The 21,871-nt window shown below is 36.3% G+C and overlaps 1 protein-coding gene across 1 annotated transcript in view; it reads right to left on the bottom strand.

Annotated features, from left to right (window-relative positions):
- LOC140159328 (protein Wnt-16-like) overlaps window positions 1-21,871 on the bottom strand; it is a 46,981-nt gene that overhangs the window by 4,655 nt on the left and 20,455 nt on the right. The window contains exon 3 of the mRNA XM_072182769.1: window positions 20,491-20,780. Within this exon, the coding sequence (XP_072038870.1) occupies window positions 20,491-20,780 (290 nt within the window). The remainder of the gene's footprint in view (window positions 1-20,490; window positions 20,781-21,871) is intronic.

Genomic DNA, 21,871 nt, shown 5'->3' with positions numbered 1-21,871 from the left:
CTCCATTTGTTAAGAAAACTTATACCCGATTACCCCCTTTTATTTTTCAACATTTTATACGTATCCAATGACCCTCTTATTCATTTTGTTATACCAAATGACCCCGTCCCCCTTTTTAAAAAATAAGCAGCATTTTATACTGATACGCCCCTACTTCCCGACGTCGGTAGGTACATACCCGTCACTTTTGAGTGTCTTGAAAAAGACATTATGACATAATTGGAACCAGCAGCCAATAGCCGCATCTTTTAGCTCGAATGCGCTCGAATGTAAAGAATTCATTCGTTGACATCGCTCAAGAAATAAAGACACGACGATCGAAAAATCCAAGGTAGATGCAAATTCAACAGTTGCAGTTTGCTCCATTACAGGTTCTATTGATTTGTACACAAAGCGTTCTCGAACAAGAAAACTAGCGCCGTGCTTTCATTGATTAGCACGTTAAAACTAGCGTCGTGCTTTCATTGATTAGAACACAAAAGTGCAGCGCTTTTGATTTCGTTTCTTCCTTAGGTTTTAGATCACCGTTTCTTTCATTCTCAACCAATTTTAACAAATAAGGTCTTAAATCGGAGCTAAAGAGTACAGGTATTGGCCCCGGGGTATTGGCTACTTGTTTTAATTTCGACATATCTGTCTTTGTTTAGGATACAGGAGTGAACACAACTCCTACCTTAATTGTTTGGCTTATTTATTTATGTTATTCTATCTTTTAGATGGCGTGCCAAAGAGCTTACGCCATTTATCATGAATGACACTTGTAATGATTGGTTGAATCCTAAAACTACCATCATGACAGTAACAATTCGGAACTTTCCAATTAGAAACATAACCATTCCATCAAAATGATACAGAAGTACAAAGATATGCAGGATATTACACACTAAAAGACTTCATTCTGGCATGACACTCAACAGACCATCCTATAATTTCGGCAAGATGCTAAAGGGGCGCGCCTGCCGTCAGATTTGGAAATATTGCTTTTAAACTTTGAAAAAAAAAATTTCCCACACCCAACTCTGTGAAACAAAAATCACCTCTTAAGATATGGTGTGTCCGTAATTATTCAAATTTGCGTTAAGAGAGTGCTTTTGTTTTGTGTTTAGAATGGTTGTTTTCCTTTTTTCTTTATCAAAACAAAAAGGTGCTCAAAATCCATTTGTTTTTAGGGTGTTCCATTGCCAATTGATGTTCAAAACAATTTGTTTGGGAATGATTTTTGTAATTGTATTTAATATTAGAAAAACAAAGTCTAAAGGACATCAATGTTCAATAGAACTTTTCTTTCAAAGATATTTATGATTTTTGTTGCCAACATACCAATCGATGTCTACAGGGTGTAACAATAAAATTTGTACAATTTTGAAAATAGAATGACACAAGTGTGCCGCTTATTTTTTGGTTTGATATTTATATATCTGTCAAGATAATTTCTTTAGCCATCAGATAAGCTTTGTTCCAATAAAATCGATGGCTTACAAGTGAAGATATGGCCAATTATGTAACCTAGTGCCACTTTTGTCTAAGTGTTACAAAAGTGACTAAATAGAGTTGAACCATGGACCAGATGGACAGTGCTCTTGTGATAGGTAGTTTTAAACAATGGAGTTTTCAAAGTGGTAGAAATGATTACATAATTGAGTTTTCGGAAATCACAACTAAGCACTGACATAAACAACCTCATTTACTAGAAATCGTGGTTGCAGCTCAACAACTTCAACCCCAATTCACGTTGGAAGAGCGTATTTTTATGGTTGTGACATTCGGTAACACATGGAGTCAACCAGAAACCATACGATTGTTTATAGCTCATTTTCCAAACTCATGTCTCCCATCAAGGCATACAATTACATATAACTGTGAGAAGTATGTAGAATTTGTTAACAGAAATACTGGCAATACATGTAGTGGTCGCCCTAGAAAAGCTACAAGACCAGCTGAACAAAGTTCAAAATGTTATTGTTTTGGATGCAAAAACTGTTCTCAGTTTTACCAATGATAAATTATCTCAGGGTTATGAGAAATTACTTTATTTATAAGATTAATTGAAAGAACTTTCATGACTTCATTTATATATAGATTTTAAAGAAGTATCATAATTATAGTTTATGTTAAATATACATGTAAGTAGAACACTACTTATAATTCTTTTGTGTCAGTTCTTTAATGTTTAATGCATGATTTAGCATACGCGGTTCAAACTTGATATGCGCAAACATTGCAAAAGTGGCCCAACACGTTTTCTAGACAATTTAATTAATCGGACATAACTTTTGAACCCAAACTAGTAAAGAAACCAACTAAACGTCTTCTTTTAGCCAATATATTACTGATTGTATTGCATATAACATTTGTGCCATAACTCTTTTAGTTTTTTCCTGAGAAGTCAAAATGCAATTGTATAACTTTTATTGTTACACCCTGTATAAGAATTAACGCATTTTGTTAACGTTCAGGAATGCTCTTTTGTCCATGATTCTCATGTTCAAACTTATTTACCATGACATATTCAATTAATAATGTATCGAGTAAAAAATATTCAATAAGTTTTGCTCAGAGTCAAGGCGAAGTCATTATGTCAAGTGTGGTCTAAAGTTGTAGATATTACGCGAACCTCACGTGCTGCACTGCAGTGGGAGTTTTCAAGCTTTATTCTATAGAGGTCAAACCCTGGGTCAACCCTCTCATAGGCTAATGAATATAATGACATCACGCTGATTATTAATTTAAATTTCAATAGTAACTAAAATGGTAATGACTTAGCCCGGGGGGGTCACTCCCATTGTGGCCTGTACACCATCCGCGATAATCAACTTTTGAAAAGCACCCTAAACAAGGATTTAACCCTTGGCTAAAACGACACCCTAAACAAGGATTTCATTCCTAACATCAAATTTCATACCCTAAATTTCATTTCCGCGTATTTAGAAATTGCAATTTTGCTACCCTTTTTTTCAATTTTTTCATGTTTTTGACACCCTAAACGCGATACGCGCGTATCCTGCCTTCCCACGAAAAACTACCCTTTTTACGCGTTTTCATTATCGCGGATGGTGTACAGGCCACAATGGGAGTGACCCCCCGGGTGACTTAGTAACCTTAATCATATTTATTTTGAATACATTTATAAAATGGTATCATATATGATTGAAATTTCCTTAGGTTGTGGTTTACATTGCCAGTAGCAACGTCCTAATTTTAGCCTTGCTACTGGGCATTGCTTCTCATCACGTTCCGTGTTTTGGCCTTATTTTTCTCCTTTTTAAACAATTTTGGATTATTATTGGCTGAAAATAGATTTTTAATGAACAAGGAGACGGTAGTTTGGAAACTTTCATTCAACAGAAGTTTATTTAGGACCTTCACTCGTATAAATAAAAATGTCTAAACGTACTCAAGTGCCGAAGCAAATTAATTGAGCACATTGTTAAAACTTCAAAGTTTCAATACTTTATTTTCTCTCAGATGGAGTCTAAGCATAGTCTTTAATTGTTTTGTTTTTACGAGAATACCATCATCACATTATAATAGGCCTAAGCGAACTTACAAAGATGATTTAGACACATAAGGTGGTACTACACCCCTTGATAAATGTGTGACTATTTTTGCATTTTTCTCAAAAAATAATAACACATTGGTAACAAAAGTTATGTATATTATAGAGGCAAGGAATCCAGTTATTACACTGGAATTTCAGTGACTCAAGACAAGCGGTACGTTATAAGAAAAGAGGTACCGCTAGAATGTTCCTCATTTCTTAACATATATAACGAACCACTTGTCTTGAATCACTGAAATTTCAGTGAAGTAATTGGATTCCTTGCCCCTACAATATACATAACTTTTGTTACCAATGTGTAGTTATTTTTTTGAGAAAAATGCAAAATTAGTCACAAAATTTATCAGGGGGTGTAGTACCACCTTAAAGATGGGGACAATGCAGATACCTTTGTGTCGGAGAGTAATTGTGTATAAATACTCACCTGGCAAGCGTAAATGTATTAATATCGATTTAATTAGCACCACAAATTAAAGCATTAATGATACGTGAACGAAAACTATATGCGCAAGTTCAAGGTATAATACCAGCATTGACTTTCACTTTCTCCAATTATCTGTTGCACCTGACAAACTGATTGAAGAGTACCGCCATTTGTCCGCGGTAGTGTCTTCTTCAACCGCTGCACACAGTGGTATAAATTCATCTCATTGCAAAATATCAATAATCGAAATTGATGTTATGTCTTTTTTTTAATATGATACTATCTTTGCAATTTGTGTTCAGGTCCCGCTGGGGATAATTGCAACAGGTATGCCACCCTACTATGTTTAATTTCATATCTCCCCCAGCTTGGACAAACAGCCGTGACCCTTTGCTTTGTAAACTCTATGACTGGTACTTGTCTCCCTGGCAGTGTTGGTAATACTCTGTCAGTTACTGTTACAACTTTGAAATACCGATCTACCGTCACTATGGGCCACAATCGCCTCATCCTAATGGCATAGTTCAAGAACCTATAAACAATCATAGTGCAAAATTTGACCTCAAGTTGCAGAGTATGAGTTTTTGTACCTAAATGATCAAAGTTCATTCAATGAATGTGCAAAATATATTGGGGTTAAAGAACTGTGCCTGATAGATGAGCATGTTGTGGATCCTAGTGCGTCTATTCCAGGATCCCGGTGCGCCAAGAATATAGAAGACAAGCGTGTATATTAAATAAAGCTTGATGTTTCAAATCTGTTCTTTTCTTAAATGTATCCAATGCTATCGAAAGCAATATGTATTGTTTTATACCATTATTAAACTAATCCTCACTTTCATTTAACACTTTCACGCTTAAATACGCTTTTGATACGCTTAAAAGCGTATACTGGTTTTGTTTTTTGTAGATGACTATAGATCATGTAGATGAGTGACCAGAGGATGAGTGACGTTAATTTTTGGTTCGCTTAACGCTTTTCAAGTTGTTGCGCTCTGCCCTTTCGATCAATCTAACAAAGATTTAATACTAATAGCTCCTAGCCAATGATATCTCTGATAACATAATTAAAAATCATACAAATTGTTACAGATTTTTTTTTTTTTTTTGAACATAAGCAACCTTTAATTATGATGTGTGTCAATTACACAAAATGGGAAGGCAAAGTCACAGTGCTGGAGAAAAAAATAGCTCTTCTAATTGCTATATTAACTATAATTATTTAAAATATTATTTCATTAAGTCGCTGGTCTGATTTAAGACATGGTTTTCGTTTAATTTTGATGAAGATTTTTGTGACAGCAGGTTGACATTGCGTTGTGGCGCTGTGGCGTCACAGCGCGTCGTCATAATTGGAGGCTCACGAGGCCGTGCTGCAAAAACCTTCGACGCTGTTGGATTAGACATCTTGTCTAGAACGTTCGCTACTTTCTCTCTTTCCGATAATTTGACATTTTTAGAATATCCAAAGCGACTACCTTGGTTTATGCAGCTGTGAACGTTATTATATTAAGTTCGCTATTTATTTAATGGTAATTAAATTATATTTACTGTGCAGTAGATATATAGCATTACCCATCAGACAATGCTTACTTATTTTTATTTTCTAATCTGTAAACAGAATGTATCCGCGTAAGGATTTAGTTACTTTAAATTAAATTTGGATTCGTTTTGAACAATTAGCAACTCCTTATTATATTAAAAGGCTATTTTATTATAAGCGAAAAACATTTATTATTGATCTCAAAACCAATGTTTGTTTTTATACATTAAACTGCAACATATTTGTTTGAAAGAGTCACTAAAAGTCAAACTAAATTAATTAGAGGAAAGTGCGCGAACGTATTAAAACGAGACGATCTTTTGACTGTGGTCAATGATCATCTCGATCGTTATTGAACTAAATTGAGAACATCTGATCTAGAGTATACATTTGTATTCGACTATCCGGTATACATTTGGATCATGTACGTCCTTTAACTGGAAGAAGAAACAAGGACGACCACGCACACTATACTTGCAGTATGTTCCACACCTGCATGTCCTATGAGATACTGATGAAGAGACTGCAGCAGCCAAAATCGATTCTCTAGTCCAAGATCGCAGCATTTCGAGAAAGCTTGTAGTCGCCTGCTCCGCAGCCGACTGATGATGATCAATGAGATTCTCAATGTTAAATTATTTATTCTAAATGAGATCTGACTAGCTCTAAATGGTGATGATAGAATCCAAGTTAGGGTACAGAGGTAGCCAATTTAGAGCGGTCTACACAGTCTTCTTTAGAATGGTTCTTAGTCTTTTATCTTTCATAAAATGCATGGAAGCGTCCTCAAAAGGGTATTTAAGGGCAACATAAAATTGAAAAGTGCTGAAAACTGAAATGAAAACCGAAACTTCTTGCTAGAAGTTTCTAACAAAGGGTACAGACAAAGATATCGATAATGACGTCAGTCAAGAGCTAAGGCAGAATAACAGGAAACCACATGACCAAAACCAAAATCAATACTGAAACTCGTAACTTATAACGAACGAATGTTGCTTAGAATATATTATTATTATCATGATCACATGCGGCTGTTTTACACAACTTGTATTAATAAAACTAAAGGAACAATTCAAATTTGCTAGCAATAAGTAGACTAAGAATAGATTTACCAATTATATTATTGCAAGTTTTGAACACATCAGACCCATCATGCATTCAATTAAATTAAGCAGGTTTACAACCATTACCGCTTCCCAAACTCTACCAGGTATATTTAGCTTTTAACATTTAATTTCTCGCATGGGATCCATTCGGTTGTAATAAAATTGTTGTAGAAAGAGCAAGAAACTGCTGTAATAGTAGGAAATATCTGTCGTTTCAATAGCACACCTTACGTCTGTACAGGACGGTGGATTGTGACAGTATTGGACGGGCAAATGGAAACGCCCTCTAATCCATGTTCACGGGCTCAACTACAGTAGGCAACATAATTAAGGTACCAGTTTTGTTCACCCCATGTATATCCTAAACAAACTTTTAACAAAGACATGTATGTCATAATTGGAACCAGCAGCTAGCTTCATCTTTTTTAGCTTGAATTTAAGACCTCATTGGTTGAAATCGTTCAAGAAAAAAGACACGGCGATCCCCAAATCCAAGGAATATGCAGCAAATTCAAAAGCTGCAGTTTGCTCCATTGCATTCCCTATTGATTTGTACACAAAGCGTTCTTGAACAAGAGTACTAGCGCCGTGCTTCCATTGATAAGCACTTTAAAATTAGCGTCGTGCTTTCATTGATTAGAGCACAAATGTGTAACTTTTGATTTTGGGTTTTTATGAATCACCGCTTCTTTAATTCTCAACCAGTGGCATAGCGTGCACGTGCTCCCCCAATCGATTGCAATTTTTTTTAATCACATAGGAAAATTGCCGAAAAACGGCTTGTACCCCCAATCAGCCCCCACCCCCACCCCCAATTATGGTCGGTGCCCCCAATACGCCACTGTTCTCAACCAATTTCAACAATCAAGGTCTTAAATGAGAGCTAAAGAGTACAGGTGTTAATTGGCTGCTTGTTTTGATTTGGTCATAATTGTCTTTATTTAAGGGGGTACTACACCCCTCGATAAATTTGTGTCTATTTTTCATTTTTCTCAAAAACTAATAACACATGCAGTGGTAACAAAAATTATGTATATTATTGGGGCAAGGAATCCAATTACTACACTGGAATTTCGTGACCCAAGACAAGCGGTTCGTTATTTATGATAAGAAATAAGGTACCTCTAGGGTGTACCTCATTTCCTATCATATATGCTGAACCGCTTGTCTTGAGTCACTGAAATTTCAGTGTAGTAATTGGATTTCTTGCCCCAATAATATTCATAGCTTTTGTTACCAGTGTGTTATTATTTTTTGAGAAAAATGCAAAAATAGTCACAAATTGACCACAGGGGTGTAGTACCCCCTTAAGATAAACAAAATGGACATATCTGGTACTTTAATTCTTTTGCTTACTGTATAATTGTTAAAAATTGATGTTTCTTTGCGGTGTCCGTTTTGTTGTTGTTTTTTTTGTTTGTTTTTTGGTTGTTTTTTTTTTCATTTTACAGTCAACTTGTCGTGTTTTTTTCATTCATGACATATCATTTTTACACAATAGAAAGGATATAAGCCAAAGAATTAAGGTATACCAGTTGTGTTCATCCCTGTATATCCTAAATAAAGACAAATATGTCCAAATTAAAACAAACAGCCAATACCTGTACTCATTAGCTCTGATTTAAGACCATATTTGAAGAAACGAAATCAAAAGTTCCGCTTTTGTGCTCTAATCAATGAAAGCACGATGCTAGTTTTAACGTGCTAATCAATGGAAGCACGACGCTTGTTCTCTTGTTCGCGAACGCTTTCTGTACAAATCAATAGGGCATACAATGAAGCAAACTGCAACTTTTAAATTGGCATCTTCTTGGGTTTTTGGATCGTCGCGTCTTATTTTCTTGAACAATTTCAACGAATGAGGTCTTAAATTAGAGCTAAAAGATGCGGCTATTGCCTGCTGGTTCTAATTATGACAGATCTGTCTTTAGTTAGGATATACACTGGTGAACGTAACTGGTACTTTAATTTTTTGGCTTACTGTATTATGCAAATGATTATCTTGTATAGGGCATTATACGTTTTGATATGATATACCCTTCCGAGTTTTATGTGTAAAAGCTCACATTCTATACGCCAGTGAACATAAAAAACCTCTATAACATACATTACACTCCGCAAACAGTGCCGCCGACAAGGGGGCAGAGACTAACAGAGCGTGAACATAAGTTCAATGTGCTGAGCCATTTTTCAATTTGCAAAATAATGTAAGTTGTCATGAAACAGGGTTTTATATGCAAAGAGTCATGAATTTCTGTTTAGAGAACTCCTGTTTGGCTTCCTGCTACGAGGATTTATATTTGACTTGAAGATATTTGAACTTTGCGTAATGTTTGGTTAGTCACATGTTTTAATGGTTAACAACCTTTCATAAAAATGTAGCATGTTCAAGTTTATTGCTTAACGCGGTAGCAATTCTAAATATTGATCTACTTAAAGGGTATACATAGCGGGTAGATAGAAGTATTATCTTGGAATTCAACAGCTGTTGAACCCAATCAATACATTACCCTTTAACACGTTGAATCGACCAAAACAAATATTATTGCTCCCAAAGTAACTTTTCAATCTATGTTACTTGCATTCGTAAATGTTTGTATCGTTATGGTTTGGAGGAAATTACAGTCTAGGGTCTTATTAAAACCATGCCATGTTTTGAGTCAAAGTTTCAAAAGCGGAAGCGGAAAGCGTAGACCGTACCGGTATTTAACCCCACACCCCCATCCCACCCCAAAAAAATAATAATTAATAATAATAACCGGGGATTCGGAATGGGTATTTTTACTGAAGTCCCTTATTTGGACGTACCGCAAAGAAATAACTATATTCACAGTCTTAATTTTTAGTTTATGCCCTACTTCTGATGTGAGACTAAATCTATACAAATCTGTGGTGATAAACATTGTAATGAAAGACTTCCTATGCAGTTGACCATGTTGACAAATGGTTAAATAATTGAAAAACTGTCCCGGAAAACAGCCAAGGAATATGATACCTTATAATAAATGTACTTTTGCAGAACGATATAGGAACACCTTCAGGTGAATATTTATATATATAATTATTAATACTTTTTGAATCGCAACGACCCAAGACCCAAAACACCTTTTACCCAAATTTACTTCAGAATACACAACAAAACACACTGTTTATATAAGTTAACAAAATTAGAATCCTTAATAAAAAGTATATTATGATTGGACAATGTTCATAAACATGAATGCATACAATTAATGAATTACAATGATGTACAATATTAACTTATCCAGCAGTCTTGTTCTTGTTGATTTATAAAGTTCTGTTGCACTCAATGTTCTGTACGATTGATGTATATTATGTTTCAAACTTAACCAGCGCCGACCACTGCCGACTTGCGTAATCATGGTAATATATATCCTTTGCGTACAAAATCCTTGCACAGATGCTCATTCCATAACGTTCACATTTAACAACATATGATACAATCTGGGAATTCCCACATCACCTGTTGACATTAACACTGCCTACGGGATTTTCCAAGATTCCCCAAATGATGTCTATTTTACATTCTGGGAATTTGCGTATTTGCGGCATCCACTTCTCGTCAATCGTCATGTTCTTATGGTTTATCTATGGTAAATCATAATGTATACTTTATCTTGCATTTTCCATTTTTATAACAATATCTATGATACTGTGAACTGAGATGAAAACAAATAAACTTGAACTTGAACTTGACAAAAACTTGGTTTACTGAAAAGTATAACTCAAAAGTTATATTTGTACTGCAATAGCCAAAACTTGTATGCATTGGTGCGATTTTGTCCAGTAATACGTTGAACTTGATTTATAGTTTCAATTGCAAGCTATAATCGATAGTTGTTCAAACACTTCAAAGTCAGAAATCCGGAATTTAGGGTCTCATTTTGGACATTTCCGTGATTTTTCATTCATTCACTTGCATTTCCAAGCTTTTTCCAGCAACTTTGTCAACTGGAATTCCAGTCGTTTTCAGAAAGTAAACTTGGGAATCCATACATTTCTTTTATTGAAAAAAGTTACTCCTCTATAGGGAGTGTGCACTTATTTTCAGGAATAGCCCAATGCGTTATAATTCCTCAAAATCTACCAACGTGTTGTTCAGAACGTGTAGTTTACAGCTATACATTGACACATATTCTACAAATGTCAAAATTTGAAGCAACTAAAGACACATTTGAATTTGATGAATCAAATATAACAATTGTGTTTCTTTGGACATGTTAGAGTTGTTATGTTATGTCTAAGGGGTGACTTCTAACCTGTTGGTCATCTCTTAATTCCATGTCATTGTTCGGTATTTTTAATTTTTAATGTATTTGAATGTATCTTAAACTAATCCTAGTTATCACAATTACATCTACTATTTCAATGAAAACAATTTAGTGTTCTTAAACAAGTAATTAATTAAGGTATTTCTCTAATCGATTTAACATTTTCCTATATATAATCTTATCATTTGATAAGTGATAAGTCACCTTTGTCAATCATTACATATAAACGACGATGTTATATGGGCTCCAATGTAAACCATGTACAGGTTGTCCCGGAATGAGCTATACCGTTATTGAAAAAAAATTAAAATATGAACAGTGTATCTAATTTTAATACATGCAATACAGTGATACTGATGCAATACAGCGGTGCCTATTTATTCTGTGACTTTCATTGTATCTTGATTCGTTTTGGCGCGACATTGACATTATTGAAAATGAACGAACCTGGATATGCGTAATTTACAGAGCAGAAGCCTCGTAACATGCCCATGAATGTTTTATCACCATCGTCCAGCCATACTGTGCAATATATTAAAGAAATCATACATTATTTTATAGGAAATACACCAAATTCGGCACAGATGTAGAGCTTAAAATGCTGAATAATGCTTATGATATGGGATTAAAGTGAAATTTTTCAATATGAGTTCAGATATTTCGGTTTAAAAACGTACTTTTTATGTGATTTTGACCACAGTTTTTAACCCAGAAAAATATTATTACATAGGATATAACTTGCTCAAGGGAACCTTGCTGCAAACTTAATCTTCACCTATTCACGTAGCTGCGGGGTTGCCAATATTCTTTGGACATAAATATAATTATGCTGTACTAAGGTCGTTTATGACAAGCCAATCTTTGACAGCATTTCAAATCATTCAAGCGTATTGCTTCGTAACATAATAAATAATCAATTAATCAATATATTTCAACTATTTAGTGGAAGTAACAATAGGACGCAACAAAAATCCCTTTATAATAGTTTTCAAATAACTTTGTGTTGAACGGTTAGAAATTTTACAGATTTTCAAAATAGGTTGTTTAGTCAAAACTTGAAATTCACCATTTGTACGCAATATTCTGTTACAAACGTCCAACTTAGAATTCAAAACAATTCAACCAATAGCAGTGCTATTCATACCTAACAAAATTCAACTTTCGCAATTTAGATCATTCTGGGACACCCTGTATAATTATGTATATGCCTATATCATGATATGAGCACCTAAGTGTATACATTGTCGTGTATTACTCATGATTATATGGAGGAGGTGTTTATATAAACTGAGACAATTGCAAAGTCAATCAGACTTTATTACATGTGTTTTGCAAGTATCGTCTGCAAACATTCTTGTGTCATCTCCCGCGTTGCACTTTAGACTTGTTGTCTTTCCGCTTTTGCCAATCACAGTGGGCCTTGCACGTCAGTGCGATGTTAAGGTTAGCCGAGAGTTTTTCATGCGCTTGATTTCAGAGGGGCGTAAGTTCATAACAGAAACAGCCATGCAGAAAATGAACAAGCGTACTGGGACGTATATGGCAAGCTAAAAGGCCCATTACGCATTGCGACAACGCGTTGCTTTCAATAAACAACGCGTTGTTAAACCAGCCAATAGGAACATAGCTTTTAGCAACGCAAAGCTTTCCAAAGCAACGCGTTGTTTAAAGATGACAAAAGCAACGCGTTGCTTTCATTTAATAGCGTGTTGCGAAGGGCGCCAATCACAGTGATTCTTATAGAACACTCGGTCGCCGATGATACCACGTGGTTTCTATGCTTTCTGTATTCATTGTTTCCCATATAATAACCCTAAATTTATGTATAGGCCTATATTAATTGGAGCACATGAGCTCACATGCATGGTAGGGATATTAATAATTGTATAAGTGCATGATTGTATAAAGTCTATGTACTACATGTACATCATACTTTATATTTGAACATTCTTAACCGGCCCATCCAAGCCGGGCATCCAAGATAACAACAACAACGGACAATGACCTTCGCCTTATATACACACAGCGATTGCGTATAGTGACCCGTTGGAGCATGGTTGGAGTGACCTTCTCCGTCAACTACACAGCATATTACATACTAGTATTTACTACATGGGGTGTACCTGGGTTAAAACATGAAAACATGACTGGTCAAGTGTGTTCAAATGCTTTATTTTACGTACTGAACATGTACTTAAATGTCCATGCGGTGATCTTAAAATATTCTCTCCGCTTACAGGTGATGATGCAGATCGATGTTTGTTACATACAACTATTATTCATCAGAAACATCCGAAGTCAACAGCTCTTGAAAGCGTTGAGATGATTGGCCAACCTAAACAACGCGTTGCCGACCTAGTGAGTTGAGCAATGAAAACAACGCATTGCTTTGGAAGCAACGCGTTGTTTTCGAAGGCAACGCGTTGCCAAAAGCTATGTTCCTATTGGCTGATTTAACAACGCGTTGCTTATTGAAAGCAACGCGTTGATTTCGAAAGCAACGCGTTGTCACAATACGTAATGGGCCTTTTAGCTTGCCATAGACGTAGGCCTACTTACAATAGAATATTGATCCACGGTCAAGACATGAAACTTGGCTTAGCTCGTGCCCGGAGCTCGTGAGTCGGGGGCGGGCGGGGTTATATGAGGGCGACATGCCGGGTCGGATGCCGGGGGAGGGGTACAAGCCATTTTCGGCAATTTTCATAAGGATTTTATAAATTTTAAAATTGATTGGGGCACTTCGTCAAGCTACGCCCTGGAAAATGTGTTGATTTTGAATTTATAGCCTTGATATCTTTGATGAAATAAATCAATGCTGCTATTCCCCTGATTACAATGTAATAGGGTACAACAATAACATCAACAACAATCAAAAAGCAATTATTTGCAAATCGAATTTGGGAAGAATATTCAAAAAGACAGACTTAGCAGGCCTACAAATTTCTGAATTATATAAAGTGAAAAACAATCAATCACGATTCACTGCAGTCAGCGAATCAATCAAATAAAACTAAAAAGAAAGGAGCAAGAAAGAATAAAGAAATAGTGAAAAAGAGAAAGAAAGAGAGAGAGAGAAAGAAAACGAAAAAGAAAGTAAGAAAGAAAAAGAAAGGAAGAAAGAAAGAAAGAAAGAAATGAAAAAAAATGAAAAAAGAAAAGAGAAAGAAAAGAGGAAAGAAAGGAAGTAAAAATGAGACAAGAGAGAAAAAAGGAAAGAAAATTCAGCCACATGGGGACTCGAACCCACACAAATTGTTCATAACAGATTCCCAGACCAGCGCTCTATCCACTGGACCATACATCAGCTTACGCAACTTCTTATTCTCGAAGCGGATATGTAACTATAATTTGATCTAATTGCTTGATTACAATCGCGTCCGCACAATGATCATGGGAGATGGCCGACTGTGTAGGACGTGCCGGAATTTTCTCCTCGTCCACATCTGAGAAAACATGGATTCATCGGTTTTCTCAGGACTTGGCAGATTAAACCAGGTGTTGCAGGCGTTGAATGTTTCAAATGTGGAACCGGTGTGGTCTGTAAAACAAACCAAGAATAAAATTTTCTTGGATATCGTATGGAAAACACCTGTGAAACCGGATTTGAATATTCGCGCTACCACAGTCACGTGTGAAGACCCGCGGCAAAAACCATTAGTTCAACCGAGTACAACAGGTGAGGAAACTGCCACGCCTGCTCCATTGAACTCCTCGGATGTCACTGGGAATAAGCTAAGAAAGAAGAAAAAATCACCGTCTACAAAGAAAAGAGATCGGAAAAGGTTTGAACTCTGGAAAGCTAGGAAAATCTTTACTGAAAAAAGACCACTTTCCTCGTCGTATGTACCGGCTCAATTTAGCGCTGGCGGTGTGGTACAAACCCCGTTGGCGAAACTTCCCGGGGTTTCTCCAAACTCGCATAGACAGGAAAATAATCCGTCTGTAGCTGAAGTCCAGTCTGAGAACCTAACACCTAGTTCCTCAGTCTTAGGCCGCTTTGGTAGGCCTATCCCTCTCGAAGCGTTTTCGTCCCCGACTTCTACGTTTGGACCTGAACTTTGTCGTGCTGCCCGTGAACTTGACCAAACTTTGTTAAGACAGTACCGGAAAATCACTGCCAGCCAGCCTGATCCGAACTTGAACATGAAGCCACCTGACAACATACTTGCAGAAAACTCTGCAGAAAACTCTGTGCATGTAACACCAGGGTCTGAATCTCTGCCAACTCCCCCTGGAACTAAGCCTGTGACACTTTTACAACCCTCGTCTGAATTCGATGAAAGTTCTGCAACTGGCGAGTTGGTCCCTCCTGGAACAGATATCCGAGTGGACCCTGTTTCACCCTGGAGACTGATTGTACGTGACTTCCCTTATCTCCCAGATCATCCCCCTGAGCGGGTATATGATTCTGAGTTTGATCCTGAAGCGGAATACTGCCCCACTTGTCTTGAATATGGCAAATTTAGAGTAAGATTGACCATGATACCTGATGGAATGAGAGCGTGCCCTCACTGTATGAACGAATATATTGAAACACTTCCTGACTCATCTTTAGATCTGGACATGCTGGAACACAATTAGCTTTTTTGATCCGCCGATTTTGCACCGTGCTGCTGCAACCGCCATAAACTTTGACTTTGTATATAATATTTTTGATGTACTACTTATGTGAAAGTGTAAACTTTATCAGTGACTGTTTTATGTGATTTATATATGTGTTGAACTAATTTACTCTTCGGAGGTGCTCCTAATAGAAAGGAGGAATATCCAACGACAACAACAACAACAACAATGGCTCTTAGAATAAACACGCATGTCGGCGCTGAAATTTTGAACGAACTGATGGAGGAAAAACCTCGTTTTTTGCAATACTAGCTTCAATTTGGAGTGAAAATCAAATGGGATAGCAATTGGCAGAATGTTGAGAAATAATGTAGGTATTCAGATGTCTAAATTAACGCCCCGTTATCAAGATATCGATAATTTCACAAAACAGTTTTTTTTTAGTCATTATTCTCGAAAATGTTCCCCAAAAACGGGCTTTTTAAATTTGATCGATACTGTATTTGGTTCTTCCCCATGGCAACATTATTTCTTTAATCGATTTGTAGTACAATACAAAAAAGGAGAAAACAATCACTCGGCGTGGTTTTATACGGAGCGAACATTTGAAAAAAAACTGCATGGAACGTGTTTTTGATCTTGTGAACATGGTGCGTAAAAATGATTTAAACGAAGGATTTTCAAACGGATTCTAAAATTTTTTATAAACACACAAAAATAATGTAAAGATACATCCATGCACCAACATTTGACTCACTGCGATATTTGATTGTTGAGAAAACGCGGTTTTAGAGAACAACTTTATACGTCTTTTATACGTTTTTTATACGTTTCTTCGTGTAACCTTAAAGGTGAATTGTCCGCATTTGTGCAAGTTGTTGAAGTCGTTACATCGATATTTTTACAGGGGGGTTTCACTGTTATCATGGATATGTTTAATTTCAGTCGATGATATCGTTTTCACATTTGAGCCAATGATTTCCAAGATAGGACAATGCATTGTCACTGATAAAGTAAAATCAAGGATATGATTCACGGGTTTCTTTTGCAACGCAAACCTACAACGAATCCCGGTGCTTTGCGAGTGATGGAATGCCCGCATCCCGAGACTTATCAATCCCTGGTATGAATTATTTATTAGGTTGAATACAATACGGCTCTTTTCGAAGATACTAATCGTACATGTGTTCCTGTTTCCTTGCGATCCAGGTCGTTATGCATATTCTTTGATAACCAATGGTGCGATGCAGAGGAACAGCTTACGTCTATAGTGCTGGGCAATAAAAACTTCAAAGCATGTAAAAGAAACTTTGTGTCAATGGTGTAAGTAAGGAACTCTTGTTCATTTGATAAGCGTGTCATGGTGTGGTGACAATAAAATAATGTTATCATTTTAACGCGTGTCGGAGCTGAGGGGAGCATATTGAACTATAGCGGTGTTTGCACTCAAATATTGAGACAAATAAAGCTGACACACAAGAGAAATGGTATGGATTCTATAAAAGGAGATCTCAAGACTTGAAATAAGGGGTCCGCATTTGCGCCCATGTGCATGCTTTTTTCATCAGAAGGAAGGAGGCAGTGTCCAAAACCTTTGCCTCGATATATATTATTGGCCTTAACCCAAGAACTGCAAGACCTATGGAAATATAAATAATAATGGGCATCCTTGACTCGTTTCCTATAAGATCAATAAGAAGTACGCTGAATTTCTTAGTAACATGACTAAAACTGGACCAAATATGTGGCATCCCACTTGCCTCCAGGTCGTACTTTTCTTTATCATTCCTTATATGTGATGTGATCAAGCAAGATCAGTCGGAAGTTGGAAATAATGATAGTGAGATATAGCCAAACAAAGGAAGTATTTTCTTTTGTTTCCTATTGTTTTGGAAATTCTTTAACTGCTCATATCTTTGAACTGGTTGTCCAAATTCAATGCAATTTTCTGCAAAATGTAGCTTTGTAAATGCTGTTTACAATCCTACAAGAAACTGAAAATTGAATATGTCCGACTTCAGACTGATTTTGCTTGATCACACCATATATTTGAAGTACAAGATGTAAAGCCATGTAAATCCTACCTAACATCATATAAAAATGAGTTAATTCGTGATATGGTGTGTTTTGTTTATAATTGTCACCAGGTTTGCGCCATGCACCAGATAATAAGATAATACCAAAACAGGAATTATTCTAATCACATTACTTAATGTAGGAGAGGTTTTTGAACCAGCACTAGTATCTCAAATACCGTGGGCGCAGCCCTTTAACGGTTATTGGTTAACCCCCATATCAATGTTTCTACATGTTGAGCTATAGGGGTTGTGGATAGCAGTCTGTTACAAATGATATCAAAATGATATTAAATGTATACTATTTTACGTAAATGTAAAGCTGGCAAGGTGAAAGTGATTTGGTCAGAATATATTCATATTTGGTCACAATGTGGGACAAGATACAAAACTTGGATAAAATGGATAACGGTTGCTATAGAAACGGCGGCCATTTTGGAATTTTGGAATATTACTCTTGCAAGCTGTTTTTAAATAATTTTTTCTGAAATCCAATTTCCATGACATTTGACAGACTTGTTCAGTATCAAACAATGAAGAGATTTTGCAAGAAAAGTGGAGCTAATTGAAATTTGATGTTTTCCCACCAAAATTTGCAGAAATTATTAACGACATGAAAATCTGTTCAAAACCACATATGTTCATTATTTGTTGGAATGAGTATTGTCAAAACTATATGACAAATTTGATCAAGATCTGATTACTAGAAGTAGCCCTACTTAAAATACTGCGCGCAACTGTCTAAAAGACAAAAATTTGGCATTTTGCGTAATTTGCATTTAAAGTCTACAAAATGCTAACCACAGTTGCGAAAGTGTCTAACAACTATATAGTCTTATAGTTTTCGACAAATTGCACTTTTGAATAACTTAATTCTACAAAAATGTTAAAATTTGACTCTCGAAAGCATTAAAATACAAGAAATTCAATGCATATTAAAGTATAGACGAATCCAACGAGCCAAGTCATGGTCAGGATTTGGTCGGACATCTTTGGGTAGCCGCTAGCACCAACCTGGTGTTTTGAGCGTCCAATTGTGCAAATAAAAGCCGCCTAACACCTAGAGAAGATGCAAGGACGAGGAGGGTTAATAGAATAATAGCTAATAACATATATAATGGAGATCATTCCGCAGGTAATCCCGTCGCATCTATTCATACATAGTCCTTTTGTTTGCAAGTACATCAATGCATAGATACCGCGTGTAGTTAATCCGATTATTATGTCACTTCAACAGCGAATAGACCAGCTGTGTGTTTTGTCGAAGGGAACTGTATTGTGTTGTAAACTTTAATCTTTCTTTTGTCTACCTGTGTTTTCGCGGAAGGTGTAAAACGGGTGATGGAATGCAGTTTAAAATTTCCGCCAAAGCCGAATCATTTCACATTTTGAGTGCATTGTAGCCGACGCCTACCCAACTAAAGGCTGCTAGTCAGGTGTAGGAATGCGTGAATTTGGATTCCTCTATAGGAAAAAATTGACCACTTTCGGTTGCACGAATTTCACTTTACTTAGACGCCATTTGTAAACCATAAATCGGATTTCAATTAAACAAAAATCATTTGAAAGCTAAACGTGTACATTTCACAATTGTACAAAAACCAAAAATGCAAATGCCGATTTCACCTTGCAGACTTTACCTTAATTTGTCCTTAATACTTCTTAAATTAGCCGCTAAGTTCAGTAGCAAAGTAAACCATTAAATCCTAAGTTAATCATGGTACATGCATTACCTATAGGTTAATTGGTCATCTGGTATTACCCAAACGTTCTTGTATTGCTTAAAATGAAGGAAACGCCGAGAGGAAAAGCTTTATAGGGCGCGGTTAGTGAAGTCTGAACTAACCACACTGACATGGTCATGAGTGACTACAGGTACGTGTAGCTGAGTGACGGCTTAATACTTAGACTAACGTTTGTGTTATTCATCAAAAAAGGGATGCACCAGGATGAATCGATGACATACATGGTAGTCTAGTTGAGGTCACTAGATTGCCCAAACGTTTAAGTTGACGTGATTTCAAAAGTTATCTTTGAAATGGGAAACATTTTACAGGACAGGTGTGTACTTAAAAGAATGTTGCATGCATTCTGATTCATCAGTCACGAGTTTCAGGAAGAACATGAGCGTATGTTAGATATTGCGATTTAATGTTTAACCCAAAGTACACAATACTTTCAATAATCTGCGGCACTAATTATTCCTTCAGCGATGATGTATAGAATCTTGGATATTTGATATATGGAAAGGAGAAGATTGGACTTTTGGAGATTGGATACGTTTTCTTTGAATACAGTGAGCCAAAGAACTAAGGTACCAGTTGTGGTCACCCCTGTATATATTAAACAAAGACAAATATGTCAAAATTTAAAGAAACCGCCAATACATGTACTCTTTAGTTCTGATTTAAGACCTCATTTGTTGAAATTGAAACGGTGATCCAAAACCTAAGGAAGAAACGAAATCAAATGTTGCACATACATACATACATACATACATACATACTGTACATACATACATACAAAAGTTTCTTAGGACGCAATTCATACCAAAGCAACATTGCGTTTACAAAAATAACATGAGCAAAATACATTTTTCAAAGCAATTTGTGTTCTAATCAATGAAAGTGTTCTAATCAATGAAAGCACGACGCTAGTCTTATTGTGCTAATCAATAGAAGCACGACGGAGCAAACTGCAACTTTTAAATTTGCATCTTTCTTGGGATTTTCGATCGTTGTGTCTTTAATTCTTGAACGTTTTCAACAATTGAGGTCTTAAATTTGAACTAAAAGATGTAGCTTTTCCAATTACGACATACCTGCCTTTGGTTAAGATATACTGGGGTAAACATAACTGGTGCCTTAATTCTTTTGCTAACTGTAGTTGAATTCAAAAACTATATTTACACTAACTTTCACTTACCAGTCTACCGACTTCGTTATTATGAATGTTCATATTACTTCTGACTTTGTCTTTTCCAGATTGTCCAGCTTCTTCAGTGTCTGCAGCATCTACAAACTTCCTTCCAAGCTCTACACCATAAGCCACATTGTCACTGCATCCTCCCCAATGCCAGCCATCTGCCGTGACGCCTCCTTGCCGTGAGAGATCGCAGGTACATTCGGTTAGGTTACCTTCGCTACATTTCCGAGTTACGGCATGGACTACTCCGGCACTTGTCACGGCATATACAAAAGCTGTTTCTCTACTTCCTGAGCAAATGTACACCAAAGAAACAAAACAAAATAAAAACATATAAAGAAACCCAACAAATAAATGTTATGGTGTGCATGGGTTAAGAAAGCTCTTATAGGTAATTTAACAAAATTCATTAGCAATTCATATCGGGCGGTTCTTCCTGGTTGAAGGAGGACGGGGATGTGTAACGGGCACCTTTTCAGCCATTTTGGTATATCGATGGGTGTGTTTTCAGTGGAGACCAATGCGCCTAATTGGGCGTATTTAGGCAAAAGTGCCATTAAGAGCACCCAGTTTGTGCAAATTTGGGTGCTGTGTGTTTTTGTGTAAACAATTAGTATAATGATGGGTTGCAAAAATAGCAAAAAACATGTAGGTATAGAGAAAGTCAGCATCCGAAAGTCTCCGTGGCACATCCCCGTACAATTTTTTTCGAAGAACCCCGCAGGGTTCCTATCCAAGTGGACATATACCCTTGCTGAAATAAATCACGAAATTCTTCCAAAATATCACAGATTTCATGTAGCAACATCTAAATAAAAATATATAAACAATCATCTTCTTTAAAATTGTTTGATTCAGTGTTACGGAATGTTCCGGAATATCCCGAAATAATTAGATGAAAAGGAGTCCCAAAATGTAGGCCTAGTATTCGTCATAGTGATGTAACAGGATTAACATAGCGATGGGTAAAAACAATATTTGAATGTTGCCTGACGTATGTTGTAGCTCTCCTTCAAACCATTGATTATCAACGAATAGGCATAAAGACCTGGATCGTAATTCTATGGAAATTTCACATTATACAGAGTCCGTGTACGTTTCACTCGCACCTGTACGATAAGTGTCTTTGAAAAGAGCGGTATTGTATTCAATCTATAATTAAACACATCACAGACATGACAGGTGATGAGTGCAACCTACATTGTTTTCACCTATTGCTATGGTAACCAATCGGTTACATCACTACTTCTACGGCGAATTAGTATGGACCTTGGCATGATTTTTATTTATTTCCGTAAATTACAGCTAAATTTGAACAGAAATTGTAGAACAATTTGCAAATTTTGCTACAAAATAATGGCAACTGGACATAACTTTTTCA

This window comes from Amphiura filiformis, chromosome 8, assembly GCF_039555335.1.
Source record: "Amphiura filiformis chromosome 8, Afil_fr2py, whole genome shotgun sequence".
Classification (NCBI taxonomy): Eukaryota; Metazoa; Echinodermata; class Ophiuroidea; order Amphilepidida; family Amphiuridae; genus Amphiura; species Amphiura filiformis.
The sequence above is the reverse complement of the archived record's forward strand: the minus strand, read 5'-3'. Positions and strand labels throughout refer to the sequence as shown.